Source organism: Musa acuminata, chromosome BXJ3-9 (assembly GCF_036884655.1).
Source record: "Musa acuminata AAA Group cultivar baxijiao chromosome BXJ3-9, Cavendish_Baxijiao_AAA, whole genome shotgun sequence".
NCBI classification, from domain to species: Eukaryota; Viridiplantae; Streptophyta; class Magnoliopsida; order Zingiberales; family Musaceae; genus Musa; species Musa acuminata.
Window position 1 is genome coordinate 10,335,936 of NC_088357.1, and position 20,858 is coordinate 10,356,793.

At 35.3% G+C, this 20,858-nt stretch overlaps 1 protein-coding gene across 2 annotated transcripts; it reads right to left on the reverse strand.

Moving 5' to 3' along the window:
- Window positions 1-2,492: 2,492 nt before the first annotated feature.
- On the reverse strand, window positions 2,493-19,764 carry LOC135650263 (ubiquitin receptor RAD23d-like). 2 transcript variants are annotated; one of them, XM_065169538.1, is made up of 12 exons: window positions 19,552-19,764; window positions 16,064-16,225; window positions 13,706-13,780; window positions 10,533-10,612; window positions 10,357-10,419; window positions 6,392-6,569; window positions 5,503-5,652; window positions 5,347-5,412; window positions 5,216-5,263; window positions 5,011-5,120; window positions 4,845-4,926; window positions 2,493-2,830 (listed from the first exon to the last, which is right to left on the reverse strand). In XM_065169538.1, exons 1-12 carry the CDS (start codon window positions 19,615-19,617, stop codon window positions 2,714-2,716), a joined length of 1,197 nt encoding a protein of 398 aa, XP_065025610.1. In that variant the 5' UTR covers window positions 19,618-19,764; the 3' UTR covers window positions 2,493-2,713. The 2 variants fall into 2 exon arrangements, with proteins under 2 accessions (XP_065025610.1, XP_065025611.1); XM_065169539.1 differs by having other exon boundaries at window positions 13,727-13,780; window positions 19,552-19,758.
- Between the last annotated feature and the right edge of the window lie 1,094 nt (window positions 19,765-20,858).

A 20,858-nucleotide genomic window follows, 5' to 3' on the forward strand; every position in this document is an offset into this window, starting at 1 on the left:
AGTGAGGGTAGTATAATATGCTAAATTCAATGATTAGGGACTAATGTGTCCCCTTAGCTGATAGTTCAATAGTTCTCGAGTACTCTTGAGATGTTGGTACTATATTAAGTTAGGAAATCTTAATAGGTGATGGCGGTAGAGTCAAGGACTACAATTGAGTTAGTGGCATCGTCTATTGTACTAGGGCAAAAGCGGAGTGATAACTTATTGATATATACCTTAGTAATGATGAGGAAGTTTAAAAACTTGCTGAGTGAGGTTTAAAAACACCTTAGTAATGATGAGGAGGTGACACGAGGCCTTTCCTAGGGGTGAGAGGCCTGAGTCGTTGAATAGGCGCTAGTATCATATTGGAATCCATAGTGAGATGGATGCACTAATATGTGGAAAGGATGACTGCTACCCCCCTTAGGTGAAAATATTGTGAGTCAATGGCAAAGCCTTTTCGCTCAAGCATTTATTGAGATGATCAATGGGTGGGCATTTTTGTAACATCGAGCTCTTCTTCTAGTACCAAAAAAATATTATGGGAAGATGTTGTTAATGTCTGAGTCAGCTTGATGTAGTTCAAACTCGTGTATAAAGGATTATCCAAGGTGGAAATGTTGAGTTCCCGAGGAGGTCATTCGAAGTGCCTCTAATGTGAAAATATCGAGCTTCCGAGAAGATCGTCCGAAATATAACATGCATGAAGACTAGGGTCAAAAGAGATTTTTCTAGTCGATCCCCTCAGATGTCGAAGTTAGTAACTTGAGATAAATAAGTACAATCGGTAAAATGTGTCCTCTTATTAAAGTGAGCTTTTATACTTGCTAACAAATAAATGACATATTCTATTGAATATTCTTCAATGAGACAATCTTTAACCGTCTCAAATAACTTCAATTTGGTCTTTTGTTTAAATATACGACAAAGGTAAAGACAACCCCTAAATGCTTATCTTGAATCGATGTCCATGAGAGTAGACCAATGGGAGACAACTTTTGTCTCATTCTTTCAGCCTATACGCTATATATAGGACACATATCGGATACTAATGGATTGACAATATCCTCTCTATCAATAATAAACCATAATATTCATATATTTTAGGATCATATAAACATATACATAAAATAATATGTAAATATTTATAATAAAATTAAATACATTTGAGTATTTTCTTATTACCTAGTCATACAATTTATATGTCGTAGTTAATTATTAATTATGATTACACTTCATTGTTCATATATAAAAATATTATTTAAATAAAAATAATTATCATTTACCTAAGTTTAAAAGGTGTTAGAAAAGGATTATTTTTCAAAAATTTGTTAGTGTTAGAGGATGATCTAAATCTAATTCAGTCCTATAATTGATTTGGATCAATCATTCTTCATAAGGAATTATTTTCATCCCAAAAACCTCTTTTGTTAAGTCATGAGCCAACTTAAGTCGGACCTAATCGGTAATAGAGTCATTTTATGGTATTTCAAGTCAAAATTAAATATAATTTGAGAATAGACCAAGAAATGTGTGTGCAGAATAGGAGTTTGGGAACCTTCCTATAAATAACAAGATTTAACAGACATAAACAAGAAAGAAAATATTTGTAATAAGGGAGTCGGTAGATAGTTTAATGAATGGACTTACAAAGGACTAATTGTGCAAGATTGAAGTCAATGGTTGGGATATTATGATCCTTGACTTTGACCATGCTATGACAAATTTTTGCAGGAAGGTGCGTAAATCATGTCATAGAATAATACTTCTGACAAAAGAAATAATCATGCAGCAGACGTGGTCAACATTTTTTAGCGTGAAGCGCAAGTCTAAGACTTTGAATGGTGATCAGAAGTGGAATGGCCAATACAATATGCACAAAACCCTAAGCACCACCCAAGTACATATTAAACTTTTGGTCACATTTTTTGGTAGGAAACTTTGGCTCCAGACGAATATTATTTGTCCTCATCTTCACATTACCCCCCACAGAGCCCCTACCTTCCCGAAAAGAAATATGATTGTCCTAATTCGGCTTCTATAGAAATGCTTTTGGTCTGTACCAGTTTAGAGCCAACTCGAATTAGTTGTAGTGTTTCTTGGTTCGATAACTAAAGATAATGCAAGTCGATTCCAAGAGAGTGGGTAATGTTTCACTCGTGACATTTAAGGTTTGAAGAGAGGATTTGTTTGGGTTTGTTTATGTGAGAAATTAAGTGAGACATGAGAAGGCAATGAGGACTGAGATGCAAAGAGGCGCGGAAAGGAAAAGGAAACCCATAGCGGGTATCTTTGGATCCAAAAATTTGACGGTGAGTGCACTACCTACCCGGTGCAGTAATAATGTGTTTTAGATTGTTCTCTTTCCATTGACATGAAATTGTTAGCAAATCAAGGAAGGGTATGATTATTGATGAACATGAAGCGGTCACTTGAAGTGTAACATAAATGAATTCCCAATGTTTCCTAAAAGAATATTATTTTTAACTCTTGAAGAAAGCAACACATGAGGCATGATCCAAACTCTTAGTCTACGGTATCGCACAATCTTTATACACGGTTGTGGTCTCAGCGAAACTAAAATATCTGTATCTATTATATATAAGCCAAGTATAGAGCATTCATTCCACATCCCACAAGCTTTTAGGAAGCACAATGATATCATAGAAAGCTGTCGATTTAGTTTGTAGCACCGGGGAAGCTGTTCCAATGGGCTCTCCTCCAGAGATCAATCTTCAAACTCATGCATATGATCCAAAAGATAGTTGGCAGCGAGCTCCTCGTTCTTGTTGCAAGCAAAGAATACCTGCAGCACAAGTGCCCGATCGAAGCCCATGGCTTCTAGCTGCCAGAATAAGGAGACACATGAAATTGTTTACTCAGGTAATAAACAGAAACGAGTGCATAGAACAGTTTTAGAAGCTGATGCAAAAAATAAATAATCTATCTTATAAATAAATAAACTGATTGCCAGCTTCAAATAAGATGTTTTCTTTCTAATCCACAAATTGGTTAAACTATCTTATACATATTCCAAGAGTCAAGATGTCCTATCCACCTAATGCATGAGAAAAGAGCACCATAAAATCTCAATTAATTGTAACAGTTGATCACGAAAAAATAAAAACTCCCTATTTGCAACTTGTAGGCTGATTTCAATATTCATTTAATCCAAATAATCGCACATGCTGTCCATAAAATCCATACCCAAGAGAAAGTACATTGTTGCCACAGCATTGTATTGCAACAATGTTGATTAATGCCAAATAGACTGTCACCACCATAGCAATGTCACAAAACTGTCAACCACAATTGTTACATTGAGTGAAGATAAACCTCCAGGAAAGATGCCACAGCCCCAGAGAGAGTATAGTGTGCAGTCCTTCCTGAACATTTTTCTTGAAACTAATTTTTTTCATTTTGGGAAAATGGAAGTTGAATTGGGCAATAATAGTTTAATCAGAACTATGAAAATGTCTAAGATTCTTTGGGCACCAACACAAAACTAACACCTCATGAATTTTCTTCAAAATAATAAAAAACTGAAAATTTTCAATCATAACAATTCTAAAACTGCACCTTTGTGATTCGACAATGTCTTATAAGAGGACTTCTCATGTAGCCTGTCCTCTTTCTTTATAAGATAAACACAAATACCCAGCACATGCTTGGGTTGTTTCTAAAAAGCTAGCCCGAGTGGCTTTGCATTCTTAAGCATTTCTGTAGTCGCATACAAATTCAAAATGATACATATGCTTCTTTATTAACGACTTGCCTTTAATCAAACATAACAGCAACTTTATTAGTTTTGCTTTCCAGTTCAACCTAACAGAAAAGGCTCTTAGCAAACAAAATATACATCATGACTCAAAATAAAAAAAAGGACACATTCTTTGTAATTAAAGAAGTCCATCATGCAATACGACAATGCAACAAGACGACTGCCCAAATTGATCTCTAGAATTGGATCTAGGAGTAGGACTAGGCTGATCAGGTCATCTTTTAAATGCAATCAATATTCTATAGGTCATTACTTCAAATACAACCCAGCCGTTAATGATCAAGTTGAAAACCTAATCTCATATCTTACCTGTCTATTTCATGTAAGTCAATAACAAATTCTCCAACCTTCAGTATGAACAGAGAATCTAAAAAAAGAAGAATAACTATTGAAAATTAAAACAAAAAAGTCATAGAAACATAAGCGGACAAATAAACGTACCATCTTACTAAAAGCATTTTTATTTTTTCCCTTCAAAATTAGGAGCCACAAAGACCAAAATACCTCATAATCACATGCCACGACTCAAAACTAACATTATCCAACATTTCATGCCATAGGTCCCCAGGTAAAGTGCCATAACAAACTAGCAATGAACGTTGGACTTGGTTTCTCCATACCAGAATCCCACAAAAATCCTCTGCCTTTACCTACTTATACAGGGTGGATTTACATGAGCTAGATGGCTCAGGTAAGATCTTTTAAAATACTTCTGAAGCTTTGTTGGGATCTAAAATTGATTTACAGGTACACAGTTCTTTTTAGTTTTAAGATCACCTCAGACATAATTTGGCAGGCTCATACAAGACCTCAATAAATAATAAAAGATCTACAAAACTATAATTTGATGGCTTTACAATGATTTTCGCTGGTATAGACAGAACAATCAAATAGTATAATTATAATGCAAACAGAAAAACTGTATGACAACACAGAAAGACGAACACAACATTTCTCATTGATGCCAGACTTACGAAGCAGCTCTTTGGTGTTCAACGAAAACAACAGAATATTACAACTATCTAGCATCACCTTCCCTGCCAATGAAGGTGATTTATAGAAGAAAAGATTGACTTACACGCTCAATGGCTTCGTGCTCCTCAGGAGTGACACTTAGGGCTTGTGGCATTCCAGCAGGCACCTGACCTAGAAAGTTGCCACTTTATGTGGATAGGCAAAGGTTAGAACAACCAACATCCTCACTGAAAAATTAAAATAGATGCAACAATACAACAATTCCTCACCCTTCAGTTCCCTCAGCAGGCTCATTTATCAATCGCAGAAACTCTCCCTGGTGTTCCTGAATGAGCCTCAAAATCTGAGGGTTTTGTTTTCCCAGTTCTTGAAGCATGGGCTGTCAATCACAGGAAACTGGCATGAGACTATTCTTAAATAACAGAATAGTTTGACTAGGAACAGTCATGGAATATGGAAGCAATATAAGAAGACCTGCAAAAATTGAGGGTTCGCCTGTACCAAAGCCTGCAAAGCTCGAAACTGCACAGAAGATGAGAAATAAAGTTTAAAACTTAAGAACTCCTCTTTTAGACACTTGACTTTATAAGTATAATTAAAGAAACCTGTGGACTATTCTGTAAAAAATCAAGGCTGCCACCACCAGCATTTGACCCAACATCTGGAAGACCCTGCAGTATGAGACATAAACAAACTAGTCAATTTCTAATATTTGTAAAAGGCAGAAGTTTGTAAATTAAATGTTTGCATTTTGCAGTAACCTGAGGAAAGAGGTCCAAAGGATTAGCATTAGGACCACCCATAGGGACTGCAGGTTGAACTGGTTGTGGCACCTGGATAGGAGAATCGGTTGTTTGCCCACTTGGAGGCGCTTGTGCAACTGGTGGGGCTGCAGCATGCTCAGGAATGCCCTGATATACATATATAAACTTATTAGAACACTGTTACAGAGAAGATCTCATGTTTTGCTTCTTACAAAACAATAAGATCGTGTAGCGCATGTTACATTTAAATAAACCAGTGTTTCATCACAAAAAAGAATGAACTATGACCAATATGAATTTTCAACTTACCTATGCCCAAAAATGCATGGTATTATACGACATAAGAGGAGAAATTCTCTTATGAAAAACCAAAAACCTATCTTAACCAATTGCAAATCTAGGCTCCCACTAGTGGAGTGGAATATGATGCAGGAAAAACAGATGAAAAATAAAGTTGCATCCTATCTGTCAAGTTGATTCAATTCTCGAAGTTTGATTGATCTAAATCCACAAACCAATATTCATAGTGTAAATTGGGCCAAAATGAACTATTTGGGTGTAGCTACTACTTCAAACCTAGAATTAACGTCAAAATACAGTGTTTAAGAACTAAAATTTTAGCATTGTTTCTGTAGGACATGGCATTTGTTTTTACAGCTAGGTCATGTCTTAGGAAGAGGACAACCTGATGACTTCAAAATCTTAGGTATTTTCCCACTTAACAAATTTAGGCCTCTCCCAAATATCTTTCTCCCTTTGTGTTTGGTTTCCAGTGTGGCATAACAACATTGCATTAGAGAACAATGACTGTCATGGGAAAAATACATTTGCGCATTTACAATTTCAAGAGAGACAAAGGGAGGAAAAATTCAGAAATAAATCTTACAGAGTATAAATATTCAATAGCACGCTCAGGGTTGTTATATGCAGCACGCAAGGCACGAACAACAGTATCCCTGTCCCAGGTCCCTCCTCCCATGTCAAGAATTTGTTGGATGGTTTGCTCCAAGGTATTGCCAGCAACAAGATTTGATGCTGCTTGACCATATGCATCTACTTCAGTGCTGCTTATGCATAAGCAACAAAAGTCAAATAAGAACTATCACATAATCACAACCAAAATGGGAAGCAAAATGGGAGGAGAATGCAATGGCAAATAATTTGCACTTAAAATCCTCAACCAGAAAAAAAGTGAAATAAGCAGAAAATAGCAACAGGTGCACCATTTCCATTCAATTATCTCACTATTTCACACATTTCAAGATGAACAGATCATATGGAAGATTAGCACCTTCACTAAAAGTAACCTAGAAACAAAAATTCCTTTTTTTTTGGCAAAGGATAAGTGGTGAAGACAGGTTTTGATAAAAACTTGTCAGATGATGATGGTAAGTGAATATGATCCACCATTACCAAACCAATGTTTTATGTGTGACTTGGATGGTCTCGCCAATATGGCAAGTAGCGGGACACTTAGAGTTTAGTATATATATAACCACATTCCCTACCTTGTTAGAGGATTGAAACACATAAGGAGAAAAATAGTAATTATAGGTTGAAAGATGTCGAGGAAGAAAAAGGAATGTTTCATACAAGAAAAAGCAACTATGGATTATTGGATGGTTGACTCAGGTTACATCTTCATGATTTTCTGGTATGTTTTCACACCATGCTCTATAAGATAACATTGATGATCTTTGAGAAGTCTCCTCCTATCTTATGTTTCTGAGAACCATTTTAGTGGAGACCCGATCTTTCTCCTTTGTTTACTAAAACTCATTTGAGTTATTATTTTATGAGTCAAGAATTATTCTTGATGATATTTGATATCATCTAGTTAATCTACAGAGGACTATTTGTAATCTCATTGATCTTAATTAGTTTTTGAATTTTATCGACCCTTGTATGTGGGTTTTTTATTCACACTAAAGTTTTTCCATAAAATTTAACGTCATGTGGTTTGTGATATTCTTTTTATTGTTTGTTTGATTGGCTTAAGTGTTGCAATTTGTATTTTGGTGTTAAATTGTTATGTTTGATTTATATAGAGAGGGAAAAAAGAACGAGGATAAAAAAGTATCTTCAATGAAGAAATTATAAGAAACAAACAAGGATTTGTTTTCTAGTCTGAGCCCTTATTACAAAAAGGTGGAGAGGCAATACAAGAGGCTCTCGAAATTTTGAAAATCGTGAAGTCAAGAGTAAGGTCCAAATCCAAATTAGGAATAAAATGAAATTGAAAAGGGAACAATCAAAAGAATGTAATGAATAAAAAAAAAAAGAAAGAGATCTAGTTGCTTGCATTCGATGGTGGTCTTATTAAATATGACGTCAGTGGAGTTGATCTCACATCCTAGAATTCTACTTAGGTTGTTGATTCAGCTGACTCATTTCATGCTTCTTAGCGTCATGACTTCTTTACATCCTTAAGCAAGGTCTTTTAGAACTATAGGTTAAACCTGAAAAATCCACCAAAGAGCATCAACCTTATCAGAGATATTCTCCTCACGATTATCTTTTACTTATAAGGGAGGGTTAGAATGTTATCAAGAGATTATGTTACATGACCAGAAAGATAAATGGTTGGGTGTCATGCAGGAAGAATGAAATCCTCGCATGACAATTATACATTTGATTTTTAATAGGATTTTTCCCCTCTGTATGTAAATCAAATAATAATATCAACATCAAATATAGTTATAACTTATAAGAAACCACAATGCTTAGACCAATCCTACAAATAATATAACAAACCACAAGATAATGTGTTTGCTTAGAAAACCCTTCAATGTAAAAGGAAAATCCACAGGCAAGCTAGATAATATTCTTCCATTAATCAAAATCAATAGGATTACAACATAGAATATCAAATATCATCAAAAATAATTTTTAGCTCATTGAATAATCTTAGCAAAAGACTAAGGAAAAAAGATCAGATAGCACCAACAAAGATGTCACAGAATAGAATGTTAGGGGCTTCTTAATGAGATTATATTGAGGAGCATTGTGTCAAGAACAACGTATCAAAAATTCATGAAGATCGAACCTGAGTCAACCATCCAAATGAAATTTTATCCTTTCTTCCTCGGCCACGTTCAATCCATGATGAATATTTTTCCCTTTATGTATTTCTCTCCTCAAAAAACAAGTTGGGACTAGCATTAGAGTCATATTCACACTAAACCCTACTGTTCCCATGACTTGCAACGGGCAAGGCCACCCAATAAACTATATGTACAACTAGTACTAGGAAAGGCTATTAATAAGACTCGGGAAATCTAATTCCAAATCCACTATGATGGGAGCAAATAATTGAATTTTAATCTACACAGACTCCCTTGATTAAACTTACATAAGCATAATATTTTAGTAAACCATGTCAATGCAAAACCCTTGCCACATAATGCCAGTAACAAGAAATCTACAGAAAGGTGCATACTCCTGCCCACACATGACAATTCAAAACCCATGAGGATTTTCAATTTTCAGTAAAGAGGGTTAGATGATAAGTCCAGGTGAGACATGGACCTGGTATGCAATAATTCATCCTCAGTTTTTAAGAACATGGACATGGATAGTTTCTAGAAAAGTCATCTTTATGAAAACATTAAGCTGTTTATGGATGCAATACTGAAAAGCCAAAAGCATATAACTATTTGAAACTTCAAAGAAAGAAAAACATAAAAGAGTGACCCAGACGAACATAAAAAAAGATAGGATCAATGTCTAAAGATTGTGAGAATACCCAAAACACAAAGTACATCCACTAGAGACCTTGGCTCAAATATCCAAAGCATATACCAAAAAACAGAATATCAAGAAAGAACAGAGACACCTGAACAAGATATTTGTAACCAAGAAAGAAAAACAGTAACAGAAACAGAAATAGAGAAAGAAAAGATAAAATAAATAAAAAGAGGAAGAAGAACAAAAGACAAAAAACTAAGCTAAAAAAGAATATGCATGACAGTGGTTGTGTAAAAAAGAAGCAAAACAAAATACGAAAAGACAAACTAAGAAAGAAAAGACTATACATAACAGTGGTCATGTAGAAAAGAAGCAAAAAAGAATGGCATGATACCTAGCAACAACAAGCTCCAAAAAGCAAAACATCAGTCTAAAGTACATCCCCAACCTTCACATCACAAGAAAGATGTATGAAGTGTGGATCAAGAGCTACACTAAAATACGTAGGCATATGCACAAGCTAGATTGGAAAGCAAGAAACCAAAAAATGTCCAACTATGAGGTTGTAACTAAAAAAAAAGATCTCTGTGCACAACAACCAAAAGGAAGGGGTCAAATTAACTGGTTTTCCTACATCTGAATCTTGAACACAAATATAGCTTTAAAGACAAAGTCTATTTACAAGATAGTTTCCCAGGATTAGGACCACCCAATAGTTCACCTCTTTGTGGACACACATACCCACATAGATCTATTAAAGAATAACATAAAAGAACCCTGACGAACCACAAACTCTATTATATTGGAAAATCACTAAAACATGTCATCAAGATGTAAACATATATGCACTTTTTTTATAAGTAGATAATGAAATTAATGAAATATATGTAACCTATGATGAAACAACCATAAATCTAGAAGATAATGTCAGACAATTTCCTCAAATCAATTTATGGAATTTTGTTAACAAGTAAAACTTATGAAACAAAATAAATTAGCCAGGTAAATAGCAGAACAAAATTTGTGCAAGGTTCCTAACTCCAAAACCCATCAACTGCTGCATATAGCCAACTTCTAGTTGCTTAGACAATTGTTACAGTATGTCCCTGTAACAAAAGCTGGACAATGACACCAGTTACACAATGAGCAAAAAAGGCAACTCACGATATGGTAGATCCAGGAGCTGGAGCAGCTGTGGCGGTTGGAACTGGAGCACTTGTAGGAATCCTGCTTGATGAAGCATGGCAGTACCACAAAACAAAATCATAGTAAAGAGAGTTTGTACAAATCAAGTAAATATGATAACCAGGAAAATAAGAATGTGACAATAAATAACCTACAGGGGCAATGTTGCTGCAGATGCTTGAGGAGCTGACGCTGGTGCCAAAGGGACAAGAGTGGCAGTATTGGTAGGTAGGGCCTATACAAGAAAGAAATTCATTATGCTTTCAGAAATTTTGGTGCATCATTCATCTCAAGCATGTGTCCAGCAAGCACAAGATGTCCATTTAATGCAACGCTTCTTCAGAGCTTCAGCATTTTCATTATCTTGCTGAGATCTCAAAAAATTACAGGGATAAACCAATCATAGCTCAATATGTTACCACTCCAGCATCTAAATCAAAAGAGGCAAAACAGGTATGCAGCATCTTTGATTTTCCCCCCTTTATCCCGCTTGTTTTGGTTCTTTCTTTTATGACACTGTTTATACCAGCATACTGTATAGGTTTGACAAGGAACTAGTAAAGGATGAGTAATGCTAAGGGCAATCTTTAGGACAGCATCCACAGTCTAGCACTTTTAAGACATCAAGATTAGGACTTGCAAAACAGGAAGAATATCTAGCTGACACCACATCAGTGAGAAAAATGATATTCAATACTTCCTCAATGTACACCATCACATTCAAATGAAGATTCATTCTCAAATATGCCTAGATGTGTATATCCATAACTCTTAAAGATGCAACAAAGTAATATTGATCAAGATAAGATTAATTATATCTTGTTACTATCAGATCTTCTTAAATCTTTGCATTGAAATCCTTTATTGTTACAACAAGGTCCCTGATTACATTAGTTGAGCATTAACCAAATTAGATTGTCTGAATCTAATCAGACCAAACTCGCGAGCAACTAATACCTATTATATTCAGGAATGGGCAAGTGAATTCAACAATTTAAATGGACTTGCATCGAAAATTTAAACTAAAAAAAAATTTTGGGTTTCTTTCCAAATCTTCTCTTCCATTTTCTTTTTCCTCTTCCATGAGAGACCAAACCAGTGCCTTCACATTTTAATGTCCAGTGCCACAGCAGCACTGCCTTAGTGATTGTTAAGGATGGTAGTCTAGGCTGTCCCCCACTGTCAGATGACGGTGTAATCAGTCGCAGTTTTGGCTGCCACCCATCCCACTGATGCAGATTGGCAGTTGGTGGCTATAAGGCCAACATTAGTTCCATAGTAGGCTGATGGTACAGCAATAGAGGTTTACTCTTAGGCCTTTTTGCTCCATTCCTTTTCTGTCTGGTCCTATCCTCTCTTCACTCCAATTGGATTTGTTTTTCTATTGAACAATCAACAAACCATTGATTGTCTGCTATATCCATTAGTGGTTCTGAATTCTGATATTTATTATCGATAGCCCAAGATTTATGAAATAGAACCACTAATATGAGAATAAATAATTGATAATGCAAAGAAAGGAAATAAACAGAGTTTTCTGCTCACTAGGGTTCCTATCCCAAATGTTTTAGCAACATCAATGATGATCGTCATGTCGAATCAATGACCTATGAACTCCAATGATGTCCTCAGGCATCAGGATGAGACGGTGCAGCATAGATAACTAGAAAAGAGAGAACTGGGCAAGGCACGAATAATAACATAGGCAGGATAGGATGACTGCTTAGAGATTTAGATGATTAATGAATTTTTATCCCCTAAACTTCCAGCTAATCAGGACTCTATTATAATTATTATCCTTCAGATCATTATCTTTATCGCAGAGTAACCAATAATAAGCAGGCTCACTTTCTCTTTTTTATAATTATAGCTTACTAACTAATGGGAGAAGACTTGGTTGTAGTGGATATCAACACACATCACGGCCCCTTAGTTTCAACATAACTATTAAATCTGAGATTTTTCATTATCAAAATGAGTACTTGTGATGTGAAACTGAATGAAGCTCGTTGCACTACAAATTGCATAAAATTATAATTCTAGTATCCTTGTAACAGATAAGTCATAAACAAGAATCAAGGTACTAATGAAATGTTCATTAAAGCAATCTTAAGCAACAAAATTGAACTCTCTGGAACAGCATGTTCAAACTCCTATCGTCAAGCTGGACTCACATGGCTACTCTAGGACCCTTTTCAATCCATGAGGGTTGTTTTGGGCAACTGGTGATAAGAATAGCAACTTATAAGGCATGTTTTGACCACGTTCAACAGGGACCCTTATAACAATTTGCAAAGCAAGATTTCCAATTTTTCCAGCAGGAATAAAACGGCTCACTACAAATTATAAGTCTGATTTGAGTCCTATCTCTATTGAAATTCATCTAATGGGAATAAGATTTTGCCTACTTTAGATTTTTATTTTATTTTAATGTTAAATTAGTTTGCTTAGACTAACATGTCTGGATATTTTCTTATTTTATAAAGTTAAATAAGTTTAAATCCATAGTTAAATCTTCCCACTTCTCTCTTGTTCTTCTGTGAAGACCCTTTCTCCACCTAGGGTAATATAAAGATCATATCCTTTCATGTCGAATTGTGTCTTATTAATGACCTTAAAATCCATACTTTCCATGGAAAAGACACTCAAAGAAGTATAAATGGTAGTTGGATGCCAAACGAATACACAGCAGAAGAGTAAAAATTATGCCCTAATGACTCCTATACTTTGATAAGAGTACTTTATGTTCTCACCTAAAATAAAAAAGAAAAAATCCAATTCAAACCATATGCTTCAACATCGCAGCAATGCTGACAGATGAAGACCAAAAATGCATGTTCCTTTGATACATAGACAATCTCGCCATATTTTAATTTTCCTAATTGGAATTCACCTTTGGTTCTGTTCATCAATAGTCTACTGGACTATAAATGCACCAATGCATGCTAAGACCAAAGAAAGTTGGGATTTGGTCACAACAGTTGAACCTCATCATCAAGGTCAGGCATTTTCCAACAATTATAATATAGTGATAGTTTACGGGGATTCTTTGATGGTATGCCCTATATGCATGAATAACAAATGCCCACCAAAAACTTGAACAAACTATCAAGTTCAAACTTGACAAGATTAAATGCTATATTACTTGATTTTCTGACAAGCATGTTTCATTTTCCAATCACATCTGCACAACATATATAAGCACTCAAGAAAGCATAGGTAGCACCAAACATTTGTTATCCTTGACAGAGTGTTTATTTTACTATAAATTAGATATAAGAGCAAAATAAAGTGAAAGACAAAGATACGGTTAGAGATTGTTATATACATCAATGAATTGTCTTCTAACCTGACTTGGAGGTGCTTCAGAGGTTGTTGAAGCTCCACTAGATGATCCCTTCGACTGCAAAGCGTAAAAGTATACCTCTCATAAGTTATCCGTAATGGTATTCTGAAGAGTGAAGACTACTAATTTCACATGCATCTCAACTGAAGGTCTCTATTATCTATGAAATTTCAATGTGATAGTTGGTCACGACTTATATAAGAAAAACCTTGAAAATTAAGTTGGAAATACTAAACCATGCCAAAGAAAAATATTAAAAAATTCGAGTAAAACACACAGACATAAAAAAGAGCAATCATGTGAAAGCTTTTAATTAATTGATCATGAAATTTTCCAAAATCAGATAAGTAAACTGCAACTCAAATTAAAGATGGGCCTAATGCATGAGCTTCCAGAAAATTCAGGGTTTGGAGATGATTAATAGCCTTAACTAGCGAGCAAAGACGTTGTTTCTGAACCTTAGTCATTCAAGTCGAGTAGAAGCAATGTTAGTACAATTATTAAGATATGAAATTCTACTCAATACCATAATTTTTATACAACATCATGAATGTACTTTGCCAACAGCAGTCGATCTAATTCCCCTTATCAAGGTTGAAATCTTTACTGCCATCAGTAAATAATCAGGGCAAGCTAATGACCCCACAAAGACCTAAAAGTCCTGTTTTCTATGACTAATTATAGAAAGAGAAATGTGATCCAAGTAAACTACACTTTTGGAAGTGCCAATGTGTCTAATGGAGTCATTGCAATAGAAGTTTGCATGACAGCAGCACCAAAGAATTTATAACTTATTTGGGCCAACTCAAAATAATTAGAAAACAATAATGTTTTCATATCATATAAAATAGTAAACTATGATCATAGCATATAAAAAATAAAACAATTACATACAATAAACATGAGAGTTCAAAGATAAGACAACTCAAAACACTCAATGTCCAACATTCAAAAACAAAAAAAAAAGCTTCCAGAAACTGAAATTGTTGAAATGGTTTAAACTCAACTAGCAAAACATTACTGAATTATCAATAATTCAAATGCACCAAATCTAAGAAATACAAGTCAAACTATACATCTCGATAGGATATGTGATTGCTTTAGTTAAACCTAAAAAAAAAAAAACAATCACAAAGTTCCAAGAATCAATATTTCCATGTCAACATGGAAGGGGAAGAAGGATTCTGTTCTTCCTCATCGATCATTCACCATAAAAGAATAATTCAAATGCACCAAATCTAAGAAATACAAGTAAAACTATACATCTCGATAGGATATGTGATTGCTTTAGTTAAACCTAAAAAAAAAAAACAATCACAAAGTTCCAAGAATCAATATTTCCATGTCAACATGGAAGGGGAAGAAGGATTATGTTCTTCCTCATCGATCATTCACCATAAAAGAATAATCACAAGAAGAAGGGGGACAGTTATACCTTAAATCAACAAACATAAACACACATATATGTTTATAAAAGAAAACTATACACAAGCATAAAATTTTTATCAAGGCCTCCTAATTTGTTAGTCAAAAGTTATGAGCATATAGAGAAATCTAGATGTCACAACAATAACAGTGGACCATATTTGGATTCAAGTGCGTGGCTATTCCCCTACATTTGGGAACTGTTTAGGGCAATATCACTAGTAAAATTAAGGCAGCCACAATAAGAGGAGTGCTAACAGCTGAAAAGATGCAAAGGAGAACCATCTCTCTCCTCATTAGAAAAAAAGGCCAAATAGAGCATGTTATTTTAAGGTAAATGACAACAGAATCCTGCTAATCTGGAATTATTGACAAGTTCCATTAAGGTGTTTTCTCTTCATAATACACATTTAATAACTGGTAAATATATATGAATTCCATGTAATTCCATAACACTAATGACATAATACATGGAAAGTAATTACACAATTAAACTTAATTAAATCCATAGTTAATGTCAAAGGTTTCTGATTCTGTTGACAAGCCTCTTTGTAAGAGAGATTATATTGGTTCAGAAATGTGTGATTCCATCACAACATATGTGCAGCATAATGTCCATACCACAGAAAGTCAAACAAATTTGTGGAACCAAGATTTTTTGGATTCACCAGCCGTGGATGTGTTCCCCTATCCCTCACATCAAGTAAACTACAAACAAAATGAAGAGCCTTGCTCCTACTGCCATTCTCAGTGAAGCAGAAGTTGTCTTATATTTCTCAATTTATGAAAGCCAGCAACATAGTAAAAGAAATGGCAAATCATGTAAGCTCTTAGAAGAAGACCAACATTCATCAGCTTGTCCACAAACATAAGAAAATCAAGAATCAGAATAGAGTCTTAAAAGTGAAGGGCTACCTTACTCAGCATTATAACAAGAAAACTATTTTCAGAAACTTTATTCTCATCCAATGTAGTATCATCTTTAAGAACTTTCCCTTGATGTATAAGCATCTGCTGTTCAGCTGGATAAACAGTTTTTCCTTGGGAAGTCTCAATGTATCTTTTTACATCAGCAACCTGCAGAGGAACCATATGGAAATGATTATCAGACTGTTTATTATACATTGATTAAATAAATTGAAGGCAAAAAGCTGGAGAAATTATAGTAATGACACGTAGACTTCATGCCATAGTAAGATTGATTGGTTGCAACTTAACTGTCAAATTTTCAAATATAGAAATAGCCTCTCCGCAGTCAGGGTAAAAGTCTGTCCAGCACATCCATGTCTACATAGGTGAGACTAGTGCATTGGATCACCCTTTCTAGTCAACAAGGCATGCAAGGGTGTAAACTTGAGGGAAAGGGTGATTAGAAATATGAGACAGGAGAATGTAATAAAAAAATATGCAAAGGATATGGTTGGAATAATGGATTACCTATGTAGCTTAAGTTGCATAGTTTTTTACTTCTATATCCAAATGAATTCATTATTGCATGAACAACTTCATTACCTACAGTCTTATTTCTTAAAATCCGTGTGTCTGGGGCTTGATTAATTTCTTGGTGCTTCTAAAGTAACAAATAAAATGCATTGGAAACAAGTACTGGCTAGCTCAAAGCCTCATGTATCAACTTCTAAAAAAATTGTCATTTATTCTTCAGGTATCTAGAAACCTAAGACAAAAGATACCTAAACAAAGTTATTGAAGCATGCGTCCTTTGGGTCTGATGCTAATAAAAAACAATACTGCCAGTCAAAAGGTTTTAAAGCCACGACAGTTACTAATTTACCAATCTCAAGCTTGAAACTTGAGAAAAAATATGACATGATGCAACACTAGGCAAGCATCAAATTTTCCATTGTCTACAAATATTCAGTTGTGCTTAATTATGGATATACTCCTGCTATAAATGAAAATTTTAATGGCATCAGGCTATACATCTCGCTAGGTGATACTTCCTAATCATTAACACATGGCCATCAACCACCAAGTGTTCCTACCACGAAGTGTGCCAAATCCAGGAGTTTGAACTCTTCTTGTCCTTTTCACCCCACAAACTGGAACCATCCGAATGGAGACCAGATGTGTTGAATTCTTCTTGTATATGGGAAACCTTTGCCCAAAACCAAATCACCTCACGAGATCATACTTCTTTCCCAACTTCAAATGTGGCAAGATTTGGAAAAACGAGCCACGCTGGTCAAATCAACCACATCAAGATCGCCACATTGGTCAAATTCGCCACAACAAGTTGATGTTCAAAATTGACATCAAAAGGTACACGGTTTGTCAATCAAATATTGTAGAAGTAATGTTATTGTGAATGTTCTAAAATTATAATGTTGACGTCCAACCACATGACATTGTGGTTGTATAACTACCTTTCCAAATGGCATGTTGTTTATTTTGGTGGTAACAATAGCCACTCACTGAAAGAGTATGACATGCATAACTCCTTCACCCCACCCCTCACTTTTTCTCTCTGGTTCAGGCCCTTTTGCTGATGCATATTCATCTGTCTACCAACTGATATCAACACCGAACCAAGATTTCAAATCTTAACATATACATCATTTATATCATGTGCCAACTTCATGCACTTTTAAGAAGACTTTACTTGTGTGCTTTTAATATATATAGTTCATAAAGAGTCTAAAATACAAATTTTGATTCATTAAGTAATCAAGCATAGAAGACAGGGTTTAATAGGGGTTATAGAATATAGGGTTCGAACAATTGGTCTGATTGGTACTGAAAAAGGTATAGAACTGCATGTACCAATCTAACCTACATTTGGTATCAGCACCGAATAAATCTTGCTATCAATACTAGTGCAGAATTACGAGTTCTTATGGCATTTTGTTAAGTCTTTATTGCGCCTAGAACAAAAAAATGATGATTTATCCGAACGTTTCACCTACACATAAAAGTAGTATTAGATTGAGAAAAACTTGAGTGTGTAGTGAAGATCACAAGGAAAGTCGATAATTGTCATAACTACAACAACAAATCTCAATGTTGCAACTATTTGAGGATGGCTACGTAGATCCTTTGCACCACTAGGCATTGATGCTGGCAGGGAAAAGTCATTTTTGCGAGCACTAACAGGGCATTGATGATACATATTGAACGCATAAGAAAAGCAAGAGCCCCCTGTTCCGCTTGCACGCACCCACACATGCAACTATTAGAAAAAGATAGTCATTAAGATAAGAAATATTGCAATCCTTGAGTAATCTAGTTGGCATGGAGCTCAAGATTTTTATACACGAGATAAATTTTCACACCTTGAACAAATATTAGACTATAGAAGACACTTGAGATGATCTTGTAGACTTTGGGAACCCTTTTTTCTCAAAATGGAATAATATCTTGATCTTTTCTTCTTTTTCTCTAAGAATTTAATAGGAAGTGATTATTAAATCAAATGAAGTCACTTACCACTTCACAACATTCAATGATATGGCTATCATGTGTTTGACGGAGCATCAAATTTTCAACTGGTGTAAATTTCTCATAGTCATAGAGCATAATGATGTAATTTTGTTGGAGTACTATGGACTTATAAACGCGTACATGGTAGAAACTATGAACTTGTTTAAATAGTAACATGACAAAAACTGCACAATCTCTAACTCGACAACAAGATACCTATACGAACACATATTTCTCTGACAAAAAAGGACCCAAATTAATGCGTTAAGGAACATATAAATTTTGGCCCGCTAAATATATTGAATAACAAACCTTCTTGTTTATCCAACACTCTCTTTTCTAAACTCGTTCAGTCAATATTTACGCGTAAAAGTATAACCCAAAACATCAAAGAACAAGTTAGAAAATTTATGTTCAATGTGGGTCCAATCCATGCTGTCTCTGCCCCAAATACTTTTTCCATGTATTAGAGATCGACAGACACGACGCGTTTGCTTTTCACATCAACGTTACGCAAGAGTCGAATACTGTAGTAAAAATCATAGAAAGTAAAATAATAAGAAATGCAATTGATACAACCCTACTAAATTATTCATGTATACAATAACAAATGCAATTCATACAACTCTTCTAAATTATTTATCCCTTCGGAACTCAAATGTAGTATGCAGATAACCCTAAAGCACCCTTAACCCGATCCATTGCGGAAACATTCCCTAAATTTGAAGAAAAGAATCAATTCAACAAGAAGCAATCCAAATATCTCCAACAACAGGATCTTTCTTAAACCTTATCATCAAGAATTAAATTCTCCCATCCACACATGCGTCATGCCCAAATTCGGTGCAAGCCGGCTGCTAGGGCATCAAATCGGCAGAAGAAACGGCAAAAACATAAAAAAGACCGGTCGATTCGCTGGCGAAAGTGATGGGACCGAAGGAGAAAGAGAATGGAAGCGATGGTACCGTGTCCTCGGGCTTGACATCGATCTCGAAGTTGGTGCCCTTGAGAGTCTTGACGAAGATCTTCATCTCTCTCACTAATTCGCTCGCCCAACCGCTGCTCTCTCACTCTCTGTCTCTCCGTCCAGCGAGGGTTAAAAGTCTGCGACTCCCAAATCGAGGTCGGACGGCAAGACGAAGGGAGTGGCGACCGTTTTATACTTTGTATGTACAGTCGAGGATACAACACCGAAAGAGGAGTCGGTGTCAGGCTCCTTTTCACTTGTCTCGCCTCGCCTAAAACAGCAAACTAGTAAATGATTTTTCTTCCTATTAGTAAACGATATGGGTCCCAACTCGGGGACCCATGAAACAACCAATAGTAAGTCACAGTTTCATGGATGGTGCCTTGTCTCAGACGCAGGAGTCTCTACCGAGGTGCGCAACTTTCACTGCGGGAATACCACTCTCCGTATTCCTTTCGGCAGCCGGCAACCAAATCGTTATATATTCTTGCTTGGAGAGAAAGAAGAGCAAACGAGAGAGACAGAAAAAGAGAAAAGGATGCAGATAAAGTGATCATTATCAAACGCAGTCCAGCGAATCCAACCAATCAATGGACGCAAAATACCTGTGTCCCACACTTTAGCTAATTCCTTTTTCGTCTTTTGATTGCAAGTAGTACGGCCTCTACTGCTCTCCTACGCGATGAAGTTAAAAAGAACGTGGAATCGGCTAATTCTCGAGTGTTATTGGCGGAATTCAGCAGAGTGTGTTTAGGGTGGTGGATTGGATTGGCATTGTTGTTTCCCCTACTTCGAAGCGAAGGAGCCTACCTTGATCGCGGATCACGTGGAACACGGTTCACCGAATTCCACCAATCAACGTACGTTTTAACCCCATAAGTTAGCTAATTTTACACTATGATTTAATTAAAATGATTAAATATTTATTCCCATTTAAAGCCTTTTCATTAAAAAAGAATCCCTAACACTCTCATGGATGAAATTAGTAAGTAAACATACTTTCCCACTCATCCAAAAATTTTGTAGGCTTCTTTGCTCTTAGCAAAACTTACATGTACACAACTTCTCTGTAATTTTACCAAAAAATTATAACATATTATCTCCATATTCTATTGTTCTTATGCATCACAAAATATGTATTTAAGACCTTTTGCTAGCTCAATTTTTATAATTATATTATTAATTAATAGAAAAGACTTGAGATTCTTCCTTTGAAATCATTACCTTAGGCAAATATATCAAACCATACGTGTCTCTCTTTAAAAATATATGAAATTAGTTATAGAAATATAACACTATATTTCT